This window comes from Rhinolophus ferrumequinum, chromosome 22 (assembly GCF_004115265.2).
Source record: "Rhinolophus ferrumequinum isolate MPI-CBG mRhiFer1 chromosome 22, mRhiFer1_v1.p, whole genome shotgun sequence".
Classification (NCBI taxonomy): Eukaryota; Metazoa; Chordata; class Mammalia; order Chiroptera; family Rhinolophidae; genus Rhinolophus; species Rhinolophus ferrumequinum.
In genome coordinates, this window is record NC_046305.1 from 15,278,316 (window position 1) to 15,296,237 (window position 17,922).

The window sequence follows — 17,922 nt, forward strand, 5'->3', positions numbered from 1 at the left end:
AGACAAAAATCCTGCTCTGTGGAGTTTCTGTTCTAATGGACCATTAACATGATAAGTAAATCAATTTCACAGTATATTAGAAGGTGTTAAGGGTTATGGAGGAAAATAAAGCCGTGGTGTGAGAGCTGGTTTGTATTTTAAATAGGATGGTCAGGGAAGGCGTCCCTGATAAAGTGACATTTGACGGAGACCTGAAGGAGCTGAGGGAGTGAGCCCTTGGCAGCGGTGTGGGGAGAGGCGGCGGGGGTTACAAAGATTCTGAGGCTGGGGGACGCCTGGTGGGTGGGTGAGTGGATGGATGGAGCAGCAAGGAGGCCAGTGAGGCTGAGGGACAGTGAGTGAGCGAGAGACGTGGTCAGAGACGTCAGCAGCAGGTCACTGTGAGACAGGAAAGACGGCCTTTTGTCAGAGAGCGATAGCAGCCATGGGCGGATTGGAACCCAGCAGTGACACTGGTGGCTGCTGGGCAGAAGCCAAGACCCTAGTCTGTGGATGCTGCATGACCCTAGGTTAAAGATGGTGGTGGTTTGAGCCACGGTGGAAATGATGAGAAGTGTTTGGATTCCGGACATGCTACAGAGGCAGAGCCCAAAGGGTTTCCTGGTGGATTGGGTGGAGAAGGGTGAGGGTTGTGTGCACACTCGGAGCCTAAGCACCGGGCCCACGTACCCTGCCGTACGTGCATTGGTATTGATGGCTCTTCCAGTACATTGTGAGAAGACAGTACCGTATCCGGTTAGTTAGTGAGAGAGAACTCCGCTCACCAGCGTAGGTTGCTTAGTCTTTATTGACACCATCTGGCGGCACCTGTGGCATCACATTCTAGGAGAGGAACTGGGATAGGTGTTGGTAGCATCCCAACCAGCATCTCAGCTCGGAGTCTGAAACATGCAGAGAAAGAGCAGCAGCGTCTGAGAAACTAAAGTCAAGTCCAGGAATAGGAATGTCAGAAAACTTTCAGGACAGACACATCTGAAAAGAAAAATCCCAGGTGCAGTAAAATGTGTGTCTTTCCCATGTAAGGCTTTTCCCTTTTTATTTCTCCCTCGCATAGCTCCCAGCTGAGAGAGAAAACATGCAACATTTCCAGAATAACCACAGAGAGAATGAATGGACTCACACGGAATGTGACGAAACCAAAGATTAAGTCCCACACGGGGTCCCTGAGGACTGGCCGTGTATGGCTCTAGTCAAATAGGTGGAAGGTACAGCGGCTCCCCGAGAGCCCACCTCTTCACTGCACCCACCCTACTCTTTCCTACTTAAATCAACCACAAAACCCATTGTGAGAGAACATGAGAACATGGTTTGCTATGATGGTGGCCAAAGAGAGAGCCAAAAGTTCCACTTGTTTATTTACTAGGAATCTGATTTCCTACCCCTGCCTTACTCAGATGGGGTTGAGTAAATCTTAATTTGACTGAGTTCTTACCAGAAAAGCAAAGGGTAACCCTGCAAGCCCTCTGAGTTGCAGGTGCAGGACAGAATGAGGAGGAACAGGGAGGGTGGAGACCAGTGGAAAATATCTTCGGGAGGCCAAGAAGTCCAGAAGGCTCATGAGCTTGAGAAGGAGCAGGTGGGTGGGGTTGGGGGATAATGCCTAAGGGCACAACTGGAACCCCTGGGGACAGGGTGATGGGGAGACCAGATGGACTGGCATTTGGTCAAAACAGATGGTGGGCTTTTACTTTCAAAAGGATTTGTAAATCCTAGGAACCAGGAGCCATAAGGATAGTGGGGTCTTTAATCCTATTAGCAGAAGACAAAAGTGTGCTCGTTAAAAATGTAAACACACCAATTATACAATGTCTATCATCAAAACTTTCGGACAGACTACCAGCTTGGGAAACTCCAAGAAATCTCTGAATTCTTTGTCGGCAAGAGAAACTGCAGAAATAGTCTAGGCCTTATAAGTTAATATAAAGAGTCGAAAGAATTTAAAGTAAATGTAGTAAATGTACATTGTGAACCAAATAAAATGGGATGTATTTGCATGAAATAGGCTTGCTTACATACAGAGCTGGACGAATAACTAATAGTGCAATTAGGGACTGATCAGTTATTTAGTATATTTTGAGGATGTACTGAGCCAAATTTTAAAATCTAAGCACCTGTTGCTTTCCAGAAAGTTGCCCCCCTCTTCCCCCTTCCCTATTTGCTGTGTCTGGATCAGCCTGACCTCAGTGCAACCACAGCAGCTCTTCTCGTTACTGAGTCACAGGAACTCCGTTCTTGGTTCCTGGTCTCTATCTCAGCCATTACTCGAGGGTCCAGACTTATTTCCATAACCCTTTTACAACAAGACTTATCCTCAAAGAGGCCTCAGTCATTCAGTGTGGTGTGGAGGTGTTCTTTTGTGCTCCTGTGTGACGTGTGTGTGGAACCTGTTCAAGCAGCACCGCGTTGGATGGACACAGCAGAAGGGCACGGTGTAGGGCTGTGTGCTCCAGAGTTCATGAACGCTCGTGCAACATCCGATTCTCCTGCTAGGAGGACAAGCCTCATTTCATTTTTAAAAATTCACATCAGTTAAATATAGAGAGGAAGTTTAAAGGAGTGTGACTCACAAAAGTCACTTTTGTGTTTTGAATGTACCCATTAAGTAAATGTCAACCATACAGTCTCGATTTTAATGCTATTTCATAAATAATTTTTTCCTTAATTTTCCCGAAAAGAGTAGCTACTATTTTGTGGTAGCGATTGAATAGAGTTGCTTTCCAGCACCACTGACTGGACCTTATTTGTTTTTTCCCCTGTAAAGGTATGGAAACCTGACAAGCCTAAACTGTGAAGAAGATGGAAGCCAGAGTTCCTCAGAGTCCAAGACCGTGATCAGAAAGTGAGTTCTTTCTCTGCTTTCCAAGCTCGCACTCAAGACATACTATCTTGAAAGAATGTAGTTTACTAGAGTTGTTTTCATTCCTTTGTAATGTTGCCATGTTTTTTTCCATAATGCACAAGAGCATAGAATTACTTTTTTACTATCTAATGATATTCGTTTACTCATCCAGTAAAAATGTATTGAGCACCTACTGTTTGCCAGACCCTGTGCTAAGGGATACAGCCATGAACAAAATAAATAAGTCCTACCTCTTATGAAGTTTATGTTTTAGCAGACAGAGACAGAGAGAGAGAGGGAGGGAGGGAGGGAGGGAGGGAGGGAGGGAGGGAGAGAGAGAGAGAGAGAGAGAGAGAGAGAGAGAGAGAGAGAGAGACACCACACAGAAAAGGAGGAAGTAGATAAGGGAGCTAGATCCTGATGGAGAGTGTGATTTATGCAGGGTACCAGAAACGGGCTTCTGATCCTCCCCCTTCTGAAGGCCTTGGGAAGGACATTGAATTGTATTCTGAGGAAGATTAAGAAGCACTTAGAAGGCTTTGAAGAGAACAGTGCTATGGCTTAATTTATACAAAGGGTGCCAAAAAATGTGTGTACATTTTAAGAAAGGAAAACTGTATTAAAATTGTAATACTCAGTATATACTGATGTCAAAGACGAATACAAGTCACGTTTGACTTCTGCAGTCACAAGAGGTCCTCAAAGTGGTTACCATCAGCGTCCAGACACTTCTGATGATGAACTACTGCTTGAGCAACGTTGACCAAAGTGTCCACTTGTATATGTTTTTTTGGCATCGCCGGTATTTTTAAAGGCTTACTTTGGCTCTGTGGTGGGAAGTAGTTTATGCTGATGAGAATGATCCTGGAAACAAGCAGGAAGCATCCATGGTGCAGGGGTGGGGGCCACTGTTATAGCACCGATGTCCTTGAGCTGCTGAGGTACATGTCAGACTGCCTGAAACCGCCTGTGATAGATGCTCCTTTTGGAACCCAAAGTGTGGGACGTAATCCTATGGAATTTTTAAATCAGAGGGTTGAATGATGGACTCCTTTCTTCAGGAGCCAGGGATGTGAAGGTTAGAAAACTGTCTTTTTAACTCTCGAATTAGTCTCCAGGTCATTTTATACTTTTTCTTGGATGGGTTATAACTTTCCAGAAAACCACACACACCACTGTAGATATTTGAATGCCAAGTGTAAGACATGGTAAGTGGGACAAATACTTTATTCCTGGAGAGCTTGGGGAAGGCTTCCTGGAGATGACATTTGAGGTGGGCCTTGGGGAATGGTGACAATTTTGGTGAGAGAGCCATGCAGGCAGAGGGAAGAGTGGGAGCAAGTCAGGGACATGCAGCATATGTGACATTTTGGGGAACAACACAGATGTGGTGTGGCTGCTTCTCAGTGAGTGAGTTTTGCAAATGGAGTAAGTGGAGCTGAAGCTGGATTGGGGTTTATTGTGAAGGGCGTTCACGTCTCACAAGAGAATTTGGACTTTCCTTGGTAAGAAGTAGGCAGTCAGCCTCAACCAGCTGTCCAGGAGGAAAATCATACGAGGTAGATGATAGCAGAGAATGGATGAGACTTGGGGCCTTCTCGCTCAAAGTGTGGTCCATGGGCCAGCAGCATCAGCGTCTCCTGGAAATGCAGGGTCTCAGGCCGCACCCCAGGCCTACATTAGAACCTGCATTTTAACAATATCCTCAAGTGATTACTACGCACTTTAAAGTTTGAGCATCATAGGATTAGAGGGGTTTTGTTGTTGTTAATTTTGTTTATCCATGCATACTAACAGCAATAATAATTTCTTAAAAAGAGCCTTTTTATAATGAGTATTTCTAAATGTATACAAAAGAAGAGATACTGTAAGAATTGAGGCACCAACTTGTCAAACGTAAACTCGACCTGGGACCAGATTCAGAAATAAGCGTGTTGTGATCCACTCTTTTTGGAATTGTGTCAGTTCTAGAGCTCCCATTCAGCTAGCCGCCTGAACACTCCAAGGAGAGTTAACAGTCTGAAAAATATCCAGAGCTTTCTGGGTACCAGGGGGTGTTTTGAGATTCAGTAAAAGTTTCTGGGAAGTAACAGTTAAAGAAAATTGATTTGTACCCTGGACATGAAGGGTCGTGCTTATTATTTTGAAGTCCTGTTATTATAAAACTTCATTCAAATTCATTGTCCACCAGGGTGAAATGCCAGTATAAGCTGTTTTAAAGGGCTTTCCAATTTTACGCGTAAGAGGCCTTAACAAAGAGCTTCACACAGAACTCCCCTGAGGGATCCATCATCTGCGGACAATCATCCTTTCCTAAAGCCTCCTGATGAAGTCGTAGAAAGTTCTTGACCCTTTTTCTCAGACTGAGTTGGCTTTTTAAAAAAAATGATGCCCGATGAAAATATGCCCCTTTATGTTATAATGGGTCACTCTGTCCTACAAACACTGGGAAGCTATAAAATTCCTTCTCTCTGCTGACCTCTTTCTTCCGTCCATTTCTCTTTCAGCTGTCCTTTGTACTGTTCCCCCTGCTCCCCCACCTCTCCTTTTGTTATTTTTCATCGCACTTCAGCGTTGTCTTTTTATTTCTTTTTCTAAACTTACCCTGCTCCTGATCATGTCTGTGACTAGATGGGGGTCACTGCTGCGTCTTTCTGAGAGGAAGTCAGGGAAGCACCGTCTCCATTCCATATGTCACATGCTGGAAGTTCCTCCATCCCCCGGGGGCTCTGGCGTCTGACGGGTAGCAGTGACCGAAGGCTTCCTGATGGCTGGTAGATGTGTAGGAGATAGGGCTACATGATAGTTCTCAGTGGGGGCGGTTTTGCCCTCAGAGGACATCTGGTAGTATCTGGAGAAATTCTGGTTACTTCGCCTTGGTGGGGGGATGCTGTTGGCATCTCGTGGGGGAAAGGCCAGCGTTGCTACAAGACATTTTACAGTACACAAGACTGTACTTCCCGCTCAGCAGAGAATTATCTGACCTTCAGTGTCAGTAGTGTAAGTAGGTAAGTAGGTAGGTGTCAGTAGGTAGGGAAGCCTGCTATGTGGCGAGGAGGCTACAGTCCTCCAGTGGAAACTGTCTTCATGAATACATATACGTAAAAGTAGAACCACGCCTATTGGGAAATTTAATTGTTCCTATCCCTTCTTATAATTAGGAGAGTCAAATACTGAAGTAGCCCCAGGAGCCAGCCTCATGGAAGGTGAAGGGCCCTGGATGAGGAGCCTGGAGAACTCAGATTCGAGCTCCTCGCCCATCCCTCTGTCACTTACCAGCCTTCTGACATCGCCATTGTACCTCTCTCTGTCTCACTTTCTTTACCTGAAAAATGAGTGTGTGGACTACATGATCTCTGAGGTCTTTTTAAGTTTAATGGTGTTCAGGCTAAATTTTATTTAGCTTTCTCTATCTTTTCAAAAAATGAAAATCAGAAACAGATGTGGTCCACATGGTGTATTGAATATTTGAGAAGTCCCCCAGACTGCTTTTCTCTGTTGGAAAGACTATGTAACCAGTTTTGATAAAATACGAGGACAAAATAGACAGCTTGTTACTCATCATGACATCACAGCTGCTCGCTGTGGTCACTAATCAAGAGCTGAGCTAACGCGTTGTCTGGGGGATAAGGCGAGGAGTGGCAGAATGCCCATTGTTTTCCTTTGCTGTGACTCTGACTTGTGATTTCAGGTGGGACACAGGCCCAGGAATTCAGTGACATTCTAAGAAGTAAACATCCTGTTTTGGGGCAGATGCCTTCAGTCTTGGAGAATTGTAGGGGTGGGGTGGGGGTGGGGAACCGCTGTTGGGTTTAACCATGAACAGAAAAATGCTCAACTGTCATTTGGTTGTTCAGTTTTTGCTGTACAAGCGTAAGCAAGGCTTACATTTATACAGGCTCCCAAGTCCCAAGATAACAAACAGTCTTGTCTATATTTCTAAATATGGATCTAATCAACCTTGCAGAGGACAGAACGTAAAAAGAAGGAAAAGGTGGAGATACAGATGAAACAGTCGAGATGAGAGATTGGTTTCTGGTGTCTTGGACCACAAATGACTAGTGTTCTTCATGTGTTTCCAAAAGAATCGGATTGTGCCATGAATTCCACTTCTAACTCCAGCCCCCCGCGTATGCCCAGTTTACGCTGTGTGCAATATCGGGAGCCTTTAAAGTTATCTGGCCAAAACAAGAATTCCTTCCATTGCAAGGAATTCAACTTCCAAGGCTCCTAGATGTTGGAATCTTTGCCACCCGGTGATTTCTGATGTTAACGCTTGGCTGACAGCTACAGTAAGACCCACCATGGTTATTTCTCCAGTTCCTAAACTTGCTACTGTTTGGAAATCAGGAAACTCACTTCCTGGGACAAAAGAAAACATCTCTGCCCTCATTCGTTCTACCTGTACCCTTTTCCTTCTTCCTGTTGACATGTTTACATGATGTAACGCTGTCTGTTTAGAATAAGTTCAACCAGACAGAAAAAGGAACCTTTTCCGAGTGCATATTTATTACAATCACTGAATTCAGAAGTGAAGGGAATGTAAGGAAGGGATATTCACCATCCAGGCCTTGACACCTCTGACATGGAGCTGAGATTAGGGGGAAAAAAAAAAAAAAAAATATATATATATATATATATATATATCTTTATTTAAAGAGGTTTAAAACTCCTCAGGAAGTGACACTTTTTATTTCTTTCTTTCCTTTAATGACTATTACAATGTTGAAATCGCTTCTGTTTCCTTTTCTTTGATTGACTCTCATCACTTCCCTTCTGGAATGCCATGTTTTGTTTTCTCAAACTTTACCATGTCAGTGCTTTACACTGTTGAAATCATTCTGCTTTCATCTCCACACATTCAGATGATATGAATGTCATTCTTGTAATCTTTTCCCAGGAGTTGTAAACAATGACGCTAGATTTTAGTCGTTGGTAAAGAGTCGTGTAAATAGTAGTTATCCAAGACATTGGATGCACTTAGAAGAAAAGGGAGATGAGTTAAAGAGAGTTGGCTGTGATTCTTCAAAGCCTGGGAAACTTAACAGTGGAAAGTAGTAAAAAAATATCTTCCCCGAGGGTTTGCAATCAATATTCATTCCAGCAAATTCAAATACCCTAAAAAGGCAATTAAAATTAATCTGAGTGGTTATAACAAAAATGGGGGAAATAAAGAGGGGTGAGAACAGAGCAAAAATAAGATGTAAAACTCCAGATTTAGAGAATTAAAGGCTATCATGCGAAAGGAATATTTTTAAAAAGTAAAAGTTCGATAAAATGAAAGAAGTGGAGAAGTAATATGCCATCTAAATAAGCCTGATACTGTCTTTAAAACATCCATACTGGACAAAGAAAAAGAGAAATTATAGTTTTAAAAGTCATTGAAATCTTGAATCCAAATTGTGCATTTAAGGGAAGAGAGGAGGCTCCCAAGCAGAAATGACTTTTCTAACAACTAAGAAGGAGTAAAACAACATTGATAATCAGCGATACGAAAAGAAGAAAAACCAGTCACCTGAGAATCTCCTAGGGTTGTTCTACATGTTAGAGAAAGGGAAACAGACATCGCAACCAGACTCTGTCACTTGATTCACCCTGCATCCTCCTTCATGGTGAAGATGACAATAAGTGCCCTCGCCTCCCTGGCCACCGCCACTAGCTAGTCTGAGGTGCGCTCCCTCGTGCGCGGCATTCTGCTAGTCACTTTGTATCTTTTACCATCACAGACAGGCTCTGCGATATTGTCCTCAGTATACCGTGTTTCCCCCAAAATAAGACCTGACCAGAAAAGAAGCCCTAGCATGATTTTTCAGGACGACGTCCCCTGAGCATAAGCCCTAATGCATCTTTTGGAGCAAAATTTAACATAAGACCTGATCTTATTTTCGGGGAAACACGGTAGGTGTGTAAAGCAAAGCTTTAGAAAAGTTACGTACGTTGGCTAAGATCCAGCAGCTGGTTAAGAGAGAGCTCAGGCATTGGAAGTCAGGTCTAACCGACTCCAAGACCTGGACTTCTCGCCATTTCAAAAAGAGCTTTGGGACCTCAGGTGCTTGAAGCCCAAAGGTCCCCCTACCTTTGCCTGTGTCACAGCAATAGGGCCCCTGAAAGAAGTGCCTGAAGAACTAGGTTGCAATATCACTGTCGTAACTAATGTTTTAGCTTGTTAGCATTCAGAGATCTTTGAACTGGGGATTATTTCCTTTATTCTGTGTTATTTTGCTGGGCTTTATTATTGAATGAACGCCCTGAGCAAGGTTCCCAAACAGCTGTTCGGAATGTGGAAGTTGGGCTTGTTTCCTGGGGAAGGAGATGGGTTACAGGATGTGAGAAAAGAAGAAGGAAGCCCAGATTGGTCAGGCCGTCCATCTGAGTGCCTGCTTCCTGTTCTTGGGGTCTCGTAGCATCTGTCATTACCAGCGGGAACGCCATTCTAATGGAGAAAACCATAGAAGGCCTCAGCAAGGTTCTCAGGAGAGGCCTAATATAACATAAAAACTCCCTCCTCAGACTGCAGTTAGAGAATAATGAGTTATTGAGGTCCCTGAAAAAGAATTTTGGTGAGTGGCAATGTCCTTTCTAATAATAACTAGAATCAATTGGCTGCTTAGTAAGAATAGTCCCTTGTTAAGTACTGTGTATCCTTTAATATTCTCATGATAACTCTGAGTATTAATAGTCCCATTTGACAGATGGTAAGTCAGAGGGAGGTTAAGGACACGTCCAAAGTCATACAGTGAATAAGTGAATGAGCAAAATGAATGAGTGAATGACCTCTACACTATATGGCCTCTGCTTCTCTTCCTGTGATGAAAATGAGAATGTTTCTCTGAAGTACTTAGTCTGGACCCTCTTGTTTGTCTGGCTTTTTTTTTTTTTTGTGTGTGTGTGTGTGTGTGTTTTAAATACTTTTTTAACAACAGTTTTAGATTTATATAAAATTTGAGCAGATAGTACAGAGTTCCCATACACTTCCCTCAGGTTCCACTATTATTAACTTCCTAGTACCTGTGTTATAATTGATGAACCAATATTGATACATAATTAACTACAGTGTATAGTTTATTCAGATGTCCTTACTTTTTACCTAATGCCTTTTTTCTTTTCTAGAGTCCCATCCAGGATACCATATTACATTTAGTTGTCATATCTCCCTAGGCTCCTCTTGGCTGTGACAGTTTCTTAGACTTTTCTTGTTTTTGATGACCTTGATGGTTTTGATGAGTACCAGTTAGGTACATTGCAGGATGCCCCTTTGTTGGAATTTTCTCATAGTTAGATTGATATTTTCCTCATAACTTGCCTGAATTTATGAGGCTTTGAGAGGAATATCACAGAGACAAAGTGCCTTTCTCATCACATGATATCAAGCATGTTTGCTGTCAGCATGATTTATGACTGCTGAGGTTGGCCTTGATCACCTGGCGGAAGTAGTATTTTTCAGGTTTCATGGAAAACGTCTTTCTTTCCCCCTTCCTTTCCATACTATATTGTTTGGAAGGAAGTCACCATGCACAACCCACATTGAAAGACTTACGCTCCCCCCTCTTTTAGGGTAAAGTATCTACCCAATTCTTTTGGAAAACTTCTGCATGGGAGATTTGTCTTTCCCCATTTATTAATTTATTCAATTATTTATTTAAATCCGTGTGGCCTCATGGGTATTTACTTTATACTTTGGGTTCTAATGCAGTGCTGCTTTATTTAATTGGTTGCTCAGATTGTTCCGTCTTCAGCTGTTGGGAGCTCTTTTGGTTGACTCCTGTGTCACTTTGACATACCCCTATCATTGTGGGTATCTTTGAGTTGTTGACCCCTTCCTTACTGGATGGCAGTTTTTCTGACCCCTTTCTTACTGTGTGTAAGAGGCTCTAGGCTCATGTGGTATATTTCCTGCCCCAGGCCTAGAATCAGCCACTTCTTCAAGGAGACCTGGTTCTTCTTATTGAGGAATGGTAGTAGAAACCAAGATCTGGGTGCTAGGTGTATTTACGGCTACTGGGGTGGCCCTTATTTTAGGTCCTCTCAGCTAACAGGGCTAGGAACTGTATAGGTACGAATTATGTAAATGCACGTGTCTATAAATATTTCTATGTAGAACCATCTGTATCTATATTATGTTAAACATGACTTCTTACCGATGGCTCCAACTTGAATCCATTACCACGTGGGTCATTCTAGCCTCCCTCCCTTGCTTATTTGTAAATTTCCTCTCCAACAGGGAGAAAACTGGCTTCTACCATCCGCCATCCATTTCCTTAATTGTTGAACTCCAGTATACCCATAGAGCTGGATCAGAACTATGAACTCATGCCCGTGGGAAACCGCTTTTCTCAACTTCAGGACAGTGCTTGAGTGGAGTTCCTTTTTGCCTTTAGTCCTAGCCGCACAGTCTGCAATTCTCCTCTTTTAACAATAATAACAATAGCTAATATTTTTTGAGCACTCGGTATATCCTAGGGACTGTTCTGAATACTTCCCTTGTATTGCCTCTTTTAGGCCTCACAACTTTATGCAGAGGGATCTATTAAGATCCCATTTTACAGATGAGGAAGCTGAGGCATAAAGAGGTTAGGTTACTGCTGGTAAGCCACAGAACCAGGATCCCAGCTAGTCTGCTCCAGAGGCGGTGTTACGCTGCTCCTGAAAAGTAGGCATGCAGGGGCCCTCTTAGTCGTCTTCTTTTTCTAACGGGTTGTAGTCATGGACGCACCGAGGACGGTTTGGTGATACGGCATTAAGTCTCTGCACAGGAATTCTCTCCGGTTTCTGTGAGTTCACCTTCAGCTGCTAGGGCCTGCACGTGCAGTTTGGGAATGAACGACAGGTGTGTAAACGCCCTTGACTTTGGTCGTTGGTTCTGGGTTTACCTCCCAGTATTGGCCCTTTCCGGCCATATTTACTCCGTGTTTCTGTATGTCTTTCCTGGCAGTCCTTTTCTTCCTCCTCCTCGCCTCAGAGTTGTGTCTCTTCTTTAGCTGCTCCGTGGCCCCTCTCTGGCTTTTGCGCCCTGTACTTGCCTTCGCGGCTTAGCTCTCACTGTGGCTTTGTTTGCATTGTTCTCCTCTCGTAATTCTCTTTCACTTTCCCTCCCAGTGTCCTAATCCCTACTCACCACCAGTACCAACATGTACAATGGAAAGTACAAGAAAGCACTGCAAGCTAATCTTGACAAGTTTGGATAACAATGTTTCCATCCCTTCCAGGCTTTTTCAGAAAAAAAAAAATGGGGAAAAGAAAATCTCTGTGCCTTTCTTTGTTCTTTCTCATCAGGAAAACTATCTAGCTGGAGGTTTGAGAGGCAGGCTGTATCTGGCAACCTTCCCTGAAGCAGGAAAACCGTTCTGTGACTAGGAGAACAAGGTGGAGGGTCCAGCTCAGAGTCGGTGTCACGGTTACTTGGCTGTCTTTCCCTGAAGGGCAAAGTGCGTTGGCTCCGACCCTCAGGGCTTGGCAGTGTCGCATGTCACATTGCTTCCAAAGGCCCACCCTCTACATAGATCTTACCATTTCATTAGCTGTATCAGAAAAGTTCCAGTTCTTGGAGAATATTCTAAAATAGAAAAAACATTTTGCTACTTTTGAAAAACGGTTCCATGTCTTATCTTCTGCTAATGATTAAGTAACAATAAATTATTATGTCTGAGGAGAGAAAAGAGCTCTAAATGGACAGCTATTCCTTTTGTCATAGTAATCCTATGTCTTGGCTTGGAGGTTACAAATCATGGGAGAGATGACTTCATCCCTAGAAAATTTTTTATTAAACATTTGACCAATTCTATTTTACTACTCATGGGATTTTAATATGATTTAATACATTTACGTAAAAATCTCCGTATGCATTTAAAATCTGTGGTTTGAGCATAATAGCCGTTTAAATGCTCACCTCAGCTCTCTTACTCTGCATTGCATGCCTGAAGGTCCCCAGGCGTGACTAGATATTTTGTACTGTTTCTTTGTACCTGTCAGCTAAGGTACCTGGCTAGTATCTTCCAACAAATTATTATTAAGTGTGATTTCTGTTTGGCTAAGAAATCGAATAAGTAGAACCACTGTCATCATGCTCCATACCTCCTCTTTCTTCCTGTACTTTAAACAGGTCTTTAGGTCCCTTGAAAGTGTCTTGCTCTCTCTCACCTCAGGCCCTTTGCACATGCGGTTGCCCCGGTCACCAACCTCCTAACTCTTCCTTATCAGCATTAACATTTATTCCTCAGAGAGGTCCTCCCTGAAGCCCTGACCGGATTAGCTCTTTCTGAAAGTAAATCCTTCTATGGGACGCTAGACACTTCGATTGTGACATTCATAACGTCAGTAGTTCTTGTGAAGAGGGAAAATACAGGGCACTCGAGAAGTATGTACTAGTTTAACTAGTGGATCCATTCTCCCCAGAGGTCTGTTTTCTTCGAAGGAAATAGTATCTTAGAAACTGCATCCAGTTCCTGTCGACCTCTGAGCATGTCTTCCTTTCCCTACGGAGGTTTGCAATAGGTTGGAAAAGGTTCACATACCACAACGTTTTACACATTGCCAGTATGCCTGAGGTAGAAAGAGCAATCCTGGTTGTCCCCTCTGCTGTCACTTTTGGCCCCCTGCCCCTGGCCACGTACCCAACTTACACCTCCCCTTGGGACAGAGGCGTTTTGCTCTGTAACCCACCAAAGATGACTTTGGAAAAGGAGGTCCATGTACTGGCATTTCTCGTTACTGAGTTTAGATTATGTCACACTCTTAATCTTTCCATTTGACTTCAGAAATTACTTCTTCAGGCTCCACAAGTCTGTATTACAGTTGGATGTCCCCAAGTTGATTGGTCCTAAGGAGGATGCCTCCAGTGGGTGTGGGTGTGTGGGTGGGTGTGAGTGTGGGTGGGTGTGAGTGTGTGTGGGTGTGAATGTGGGTGGTCTTTGTTCACAGTGGCCGTCTTTCTCCAGCCTGCAGCCACATTTGTTGTGGCATGGTTTGTAGTCGATGTCTTTCTTTCTATGATAGGAGGCAAATTCTTTGAGTTGATTACCGTGAGTGCCGATTGATTTTTCACTGAGCCATTTTATCTTTCTTAATTCCTTCCTTTCGTGATTTATGGCAAGTAGTTAGAAGAGTTATATTAACAGTTATGTTTATCTCTAGGTATCTCGAGATGTGTCCTTATTGACATTATGTCATTTAAAATCATACCTGATCAGTGTCAGGTAGAGGAAGGCAGGTTTTACTATGTCTCTTCTGCAGATAAGGGTCAGTGCTTTCCAGTGACCTATCCAACCCCACGGGCTCACAGGTGGCGCAGCCAAGATGAGCATCAGGATTTCCTTCTCCAGTTTCCTTTCTTGTTCTGTGTACAGAGCCAGGTAGCCTCTCTAGTGTAACAGTCACACCTTTCCTGTAAGTTTGACTTTACACCAGGATTTTCCTTCAATACTGAGGTTCTTTACATCCTCCCAACTAACCAGTTCTGGTTAGTATGTAAGTTACGTCTCAGGAATGGGACCAGGAAGGGTAAGGTGGAAAAGCTGTTGGTCAGTAACCCCAGTGTCTCTGCGATGATTTTGTGATGGTGCTTTTTTATTTGAAATCTTAAAAGTTTCACATTTTATCCGCTTCCCAGTTTATCAAGAACAGAAAGTTTCTTCTCAGGACTGGCCCACATAAAGCTACTGTGAGCTTTGGGCACTCATCCAGGACTTTCCAGAAAGCCTCCCTCCCTGGCAGGCTGATAAACACTCTGCTGATAGGAGAGCAGGGGTCTGCTTTGTGTTGTGTTGTGCTGTTTGTATATGTCTTTCCCTTCTTCTCTTTCTTCTGTCTCCAGCCCCCTCCCCTTCATTCCTCTCTTGTGTGAAAACGCTTTTTTCTAACTGATTTGGTGAACTTTCAAAGTCCTCTTAGGCTAAGCTGCAGGGAGGGCACTGTCACAAAGGGTAAAACGGGTAGACGAGTAGAGCTGGTTAAGACCATCAGACTGGGGAGGACAAAACTTGCACCTAAAGGCACGTCCAGTCTGGACTAAGTAAGGTCCCTCTTCAGAACTTCCCCAGACTTTCTGAGGCTGCAGCTTCCCACAAACATCGGCTCTGTATGATGTGCCCCGTAGAAATGCACAAGGACACAGAGATGGAAACAAGGATATACATTTCGTAATTGTTTGTCATTGTGAGGACCTAGAAATGACTTAAATGCTTGCAGACCAGTAGACGACGTACATTAATAATGGGGAGTTCATGCAGGGGACACTGGGTAGCCCTGAGGAACAGTAAGATCCAGAGGTAGTGAATGGAGACGTGTTGGTGACATACGATTCCGCGGGGGGCTGGGGGGAAGCCATGTTGGTTTATATATGCATGTTATGTCTATTTAAATGTGTATACATATTCATAGGAAAGTCTAGAAAAACATAACTCCAAACTGTTAACAGACGGTCATGGCAATGGGAGTAGAATGAAAGGGGAGCAGATATTTTGTTGTTTCAGTTTATACACGTTTCGAATACCTACATTTTTGCAATAAATAATCAGTTTTATAATTTTAGAATGAGCAGTTATGGGGGATAAAGGAGTAAATGATACATTCTTCTATTTTAATATCTGTCTTTTACTTGTAATTTTGGATTTCTGCCTGGGTTCTTTTTTACGTTATGAAGCTCTGGGAGGTCTTGAGTGCCATTGGGCTGCTGGGCTCACTGTGAGGTTGATGCGTTTTTTTCATTTTGATGGTGTGATGTTAATTATTATCCCTCCGTACCTATTTTGCCATCGGTGTCGTTGGAAGAGCATTTTCTCACTGGAATATTAAAAAATATTAACCGAGTGGTAGCGCTAATTAAATTAATTCACTCATCTTTTGAGAAGGGCACAACTGTTCTGTAAGAGTCCACCTGGTGTATGGTTTTCAAATGTCAGGTTTTCTGTGTTCTAGGCTATTGGCCCACCTCTGTGCCTACCACAATTCTGGGCTTGTCAGGAAAGAAGGGAAATTATTCGTAGAAAAATTCACACGCCTTATAAAAATGAAATATTAGAATACCTCTTCATCCTTTTCTGCTTCATCCTTTTCTGGTATTTGCTTTTGGTGAAACAAGGAGAAATAATGCTATGTGGGGGCTCTCAAAAAACAGAAGTCCATCAATTTGTGGGGTTAGGGTTTCAACATATGGATTTGGGGACACAAACATTTATACATCACAGATGATAGAACAAGTGAACCAGACAGCGATGGTTCCCTGACTAGAAGTCCGTTAATTTCATCTTACTCATGTTTTCAATTAATCTCAGAGCCCAGATTAATTTCTTCTAGCTTTCTGGAAGGGAATGCAACTTTTGTTTATCTTTTTATTTAATCCAGACTAAAGATTCAGAAAATATTGAATTGTTTCTATGGTTTTATTTGTTTTTTTATTTTTATTAGTTTTTTTATAGTTTTACATTCCAACTTTTATTTGATAGTTTTAGGTCATCTGTTTGCAATATAGATATGTGACTATTATAGTTCCAAGTGCCTTCATGTCCCCATTAGTGAAACCATGATATCCACGTCAGAGAAAATAGTTAACAAATTTTTCTTCTGTTTGTACTTCAATTCCAAAAGTTAAGCGTTAAATTGACGTTAGCTGTGTTTATGCATTGATCATAGTTCCAGCTCCCTGGTATGAAATTGGGACGCGTGAAATTTAGACACACCTGCAATTTCCCATATACGGATAATAATACTCTTAGTCTCTTGACAGTTTGTTAACTTCAATAGACAATTTCTTTGAAGTATAATGAGATAATTTTAAAATTTGCTGAAAAAATTTTTTCAGCTGAAAAATTTGGGTCAGTTCGATCTTCGGCGAAAACAAAGTGTCACATCTCTGTCAATAGAACATGCGTTCATTAATTTATTGTCCCCACCATCTTCTCCCGCCATCATCAGTGAACACGCCTTGGCTCTGGGGGTGGCTGGATGGTAATGGGGTGATGTTGCTGTGTTCTCCATGGGACACAGTCCAACATGTGCTCACTCTGGATCAGCTGTAAAGTCCTCTTTGAATACGAAGCGTATAATAATAGCACTCAAAACTTGGTATTCTTTTTGTCAGTCCACTGTTTGTCTCCTTCATTGAATGAGGGGCTGCCCCTAACCTAGGCAGCTCAGTGTCCTTAATGACAAGTCCGGAAGGGGCTCTTTTTGGGCCCTGGACCTTGTTTCACCCCAGGTGGCCTCTGCTGAGCCATCAGAGGAGATCACCCTGACAGTGGCTTTGCTTATCAAGGTTTTCTTTTTTACCTTTCAAAACATAACTTCTCTGCACCTGTTGTTTCTCGCTCAAAACATAGTCTCGTCTTGTAATTTGAGGAGCAAAAGGATAATTTTTGTGAGGACATTTTTGGCTCTTATGCTGCAACCCTGGTGATCTTTGTAAAATTAAATGTATGCATTTCTCTCTTCCAAACCTAGGTCCTTCCTTTCATCAGTTATATTTCTAGCTTACTGTCAGTCACTTAATTCCTAAAATGTTAGGAGAATGGATTCTTGTGGTCTCTGATTTGAGTGAATCCAGAATTGGAAACACACGGTCTCGTTGTACAGATTGCTTTGAAGTTACTTTAAGACTCAGTAAATCCTCTGCGTGTCTTTTTCTGTCCTGTATGGATTTTTCCAGAGCTTATAGTCCTTTTTTTTTCTTTTCAAAATTTATCTTTCCCCTGTTCCCCAACCACCACTTAAAATAATCAAATGTAGTCAGCCTGTTTTCAAGTTCTTTAACTTCATTGGCGTTGCCAGCAACTTGTAGATGAATTATCTGTTGACCACCTGTCCAGGTTTTCTTGGGGTGTACCCGGGCTAGTCCCTGGGGTCCACAGCATGTTTGGAGTCCCCACAGCCAGCTGTGTGCAGTGACGCTCTGTTTCTCTTTTTCAGTGCAATTGCCTCTATCCTGAGAGCCTGGCTTGACCAATGCGCGGAGGACTTCCGAGAACCCCCTCACTTCCCTTGCTTACAGAAACTGCTGGATTATCTCAAACAGATGATGCCAGGCTCTGACCCAGAGAGAAGGGCACAAAATCTTCTGGAGCAGTTTCACAAGCAAGAAGTAGAAACTGACA

The 17,922-nt window shown here is 42.9% G+C and overlaps 1 protein-coding gene across 4 annotated transcripts in view; it reads left to right on the top strand.

Moving 5' to 3' along the window:
- RGL1 (ral guanine nucleotide dissociation stimulator like 1) overlaps window positions 1-17,922 on the top strand; it is a 215,138-nt gene that overhangs the window by 155,988 nt on the left and 41,228 nt on the right. For all 4 annotated transcript variants that reach the window (XM_033092529.1, XM_033092531.1, XM_033092530.1 and 1 more), the window contains 2 exons: window positions 2,762-2,839; window positions 17,738-17,922. In XM_033092529.1, coding sequence (XP_032948420.1) covers window positions 2,762-2,839; window positions 17,738-17,922 — 263 coding nt within the window. The remainder of the gene's footprint in view (window positions 1-2,761; window positions 2,840-17,737) is intronic.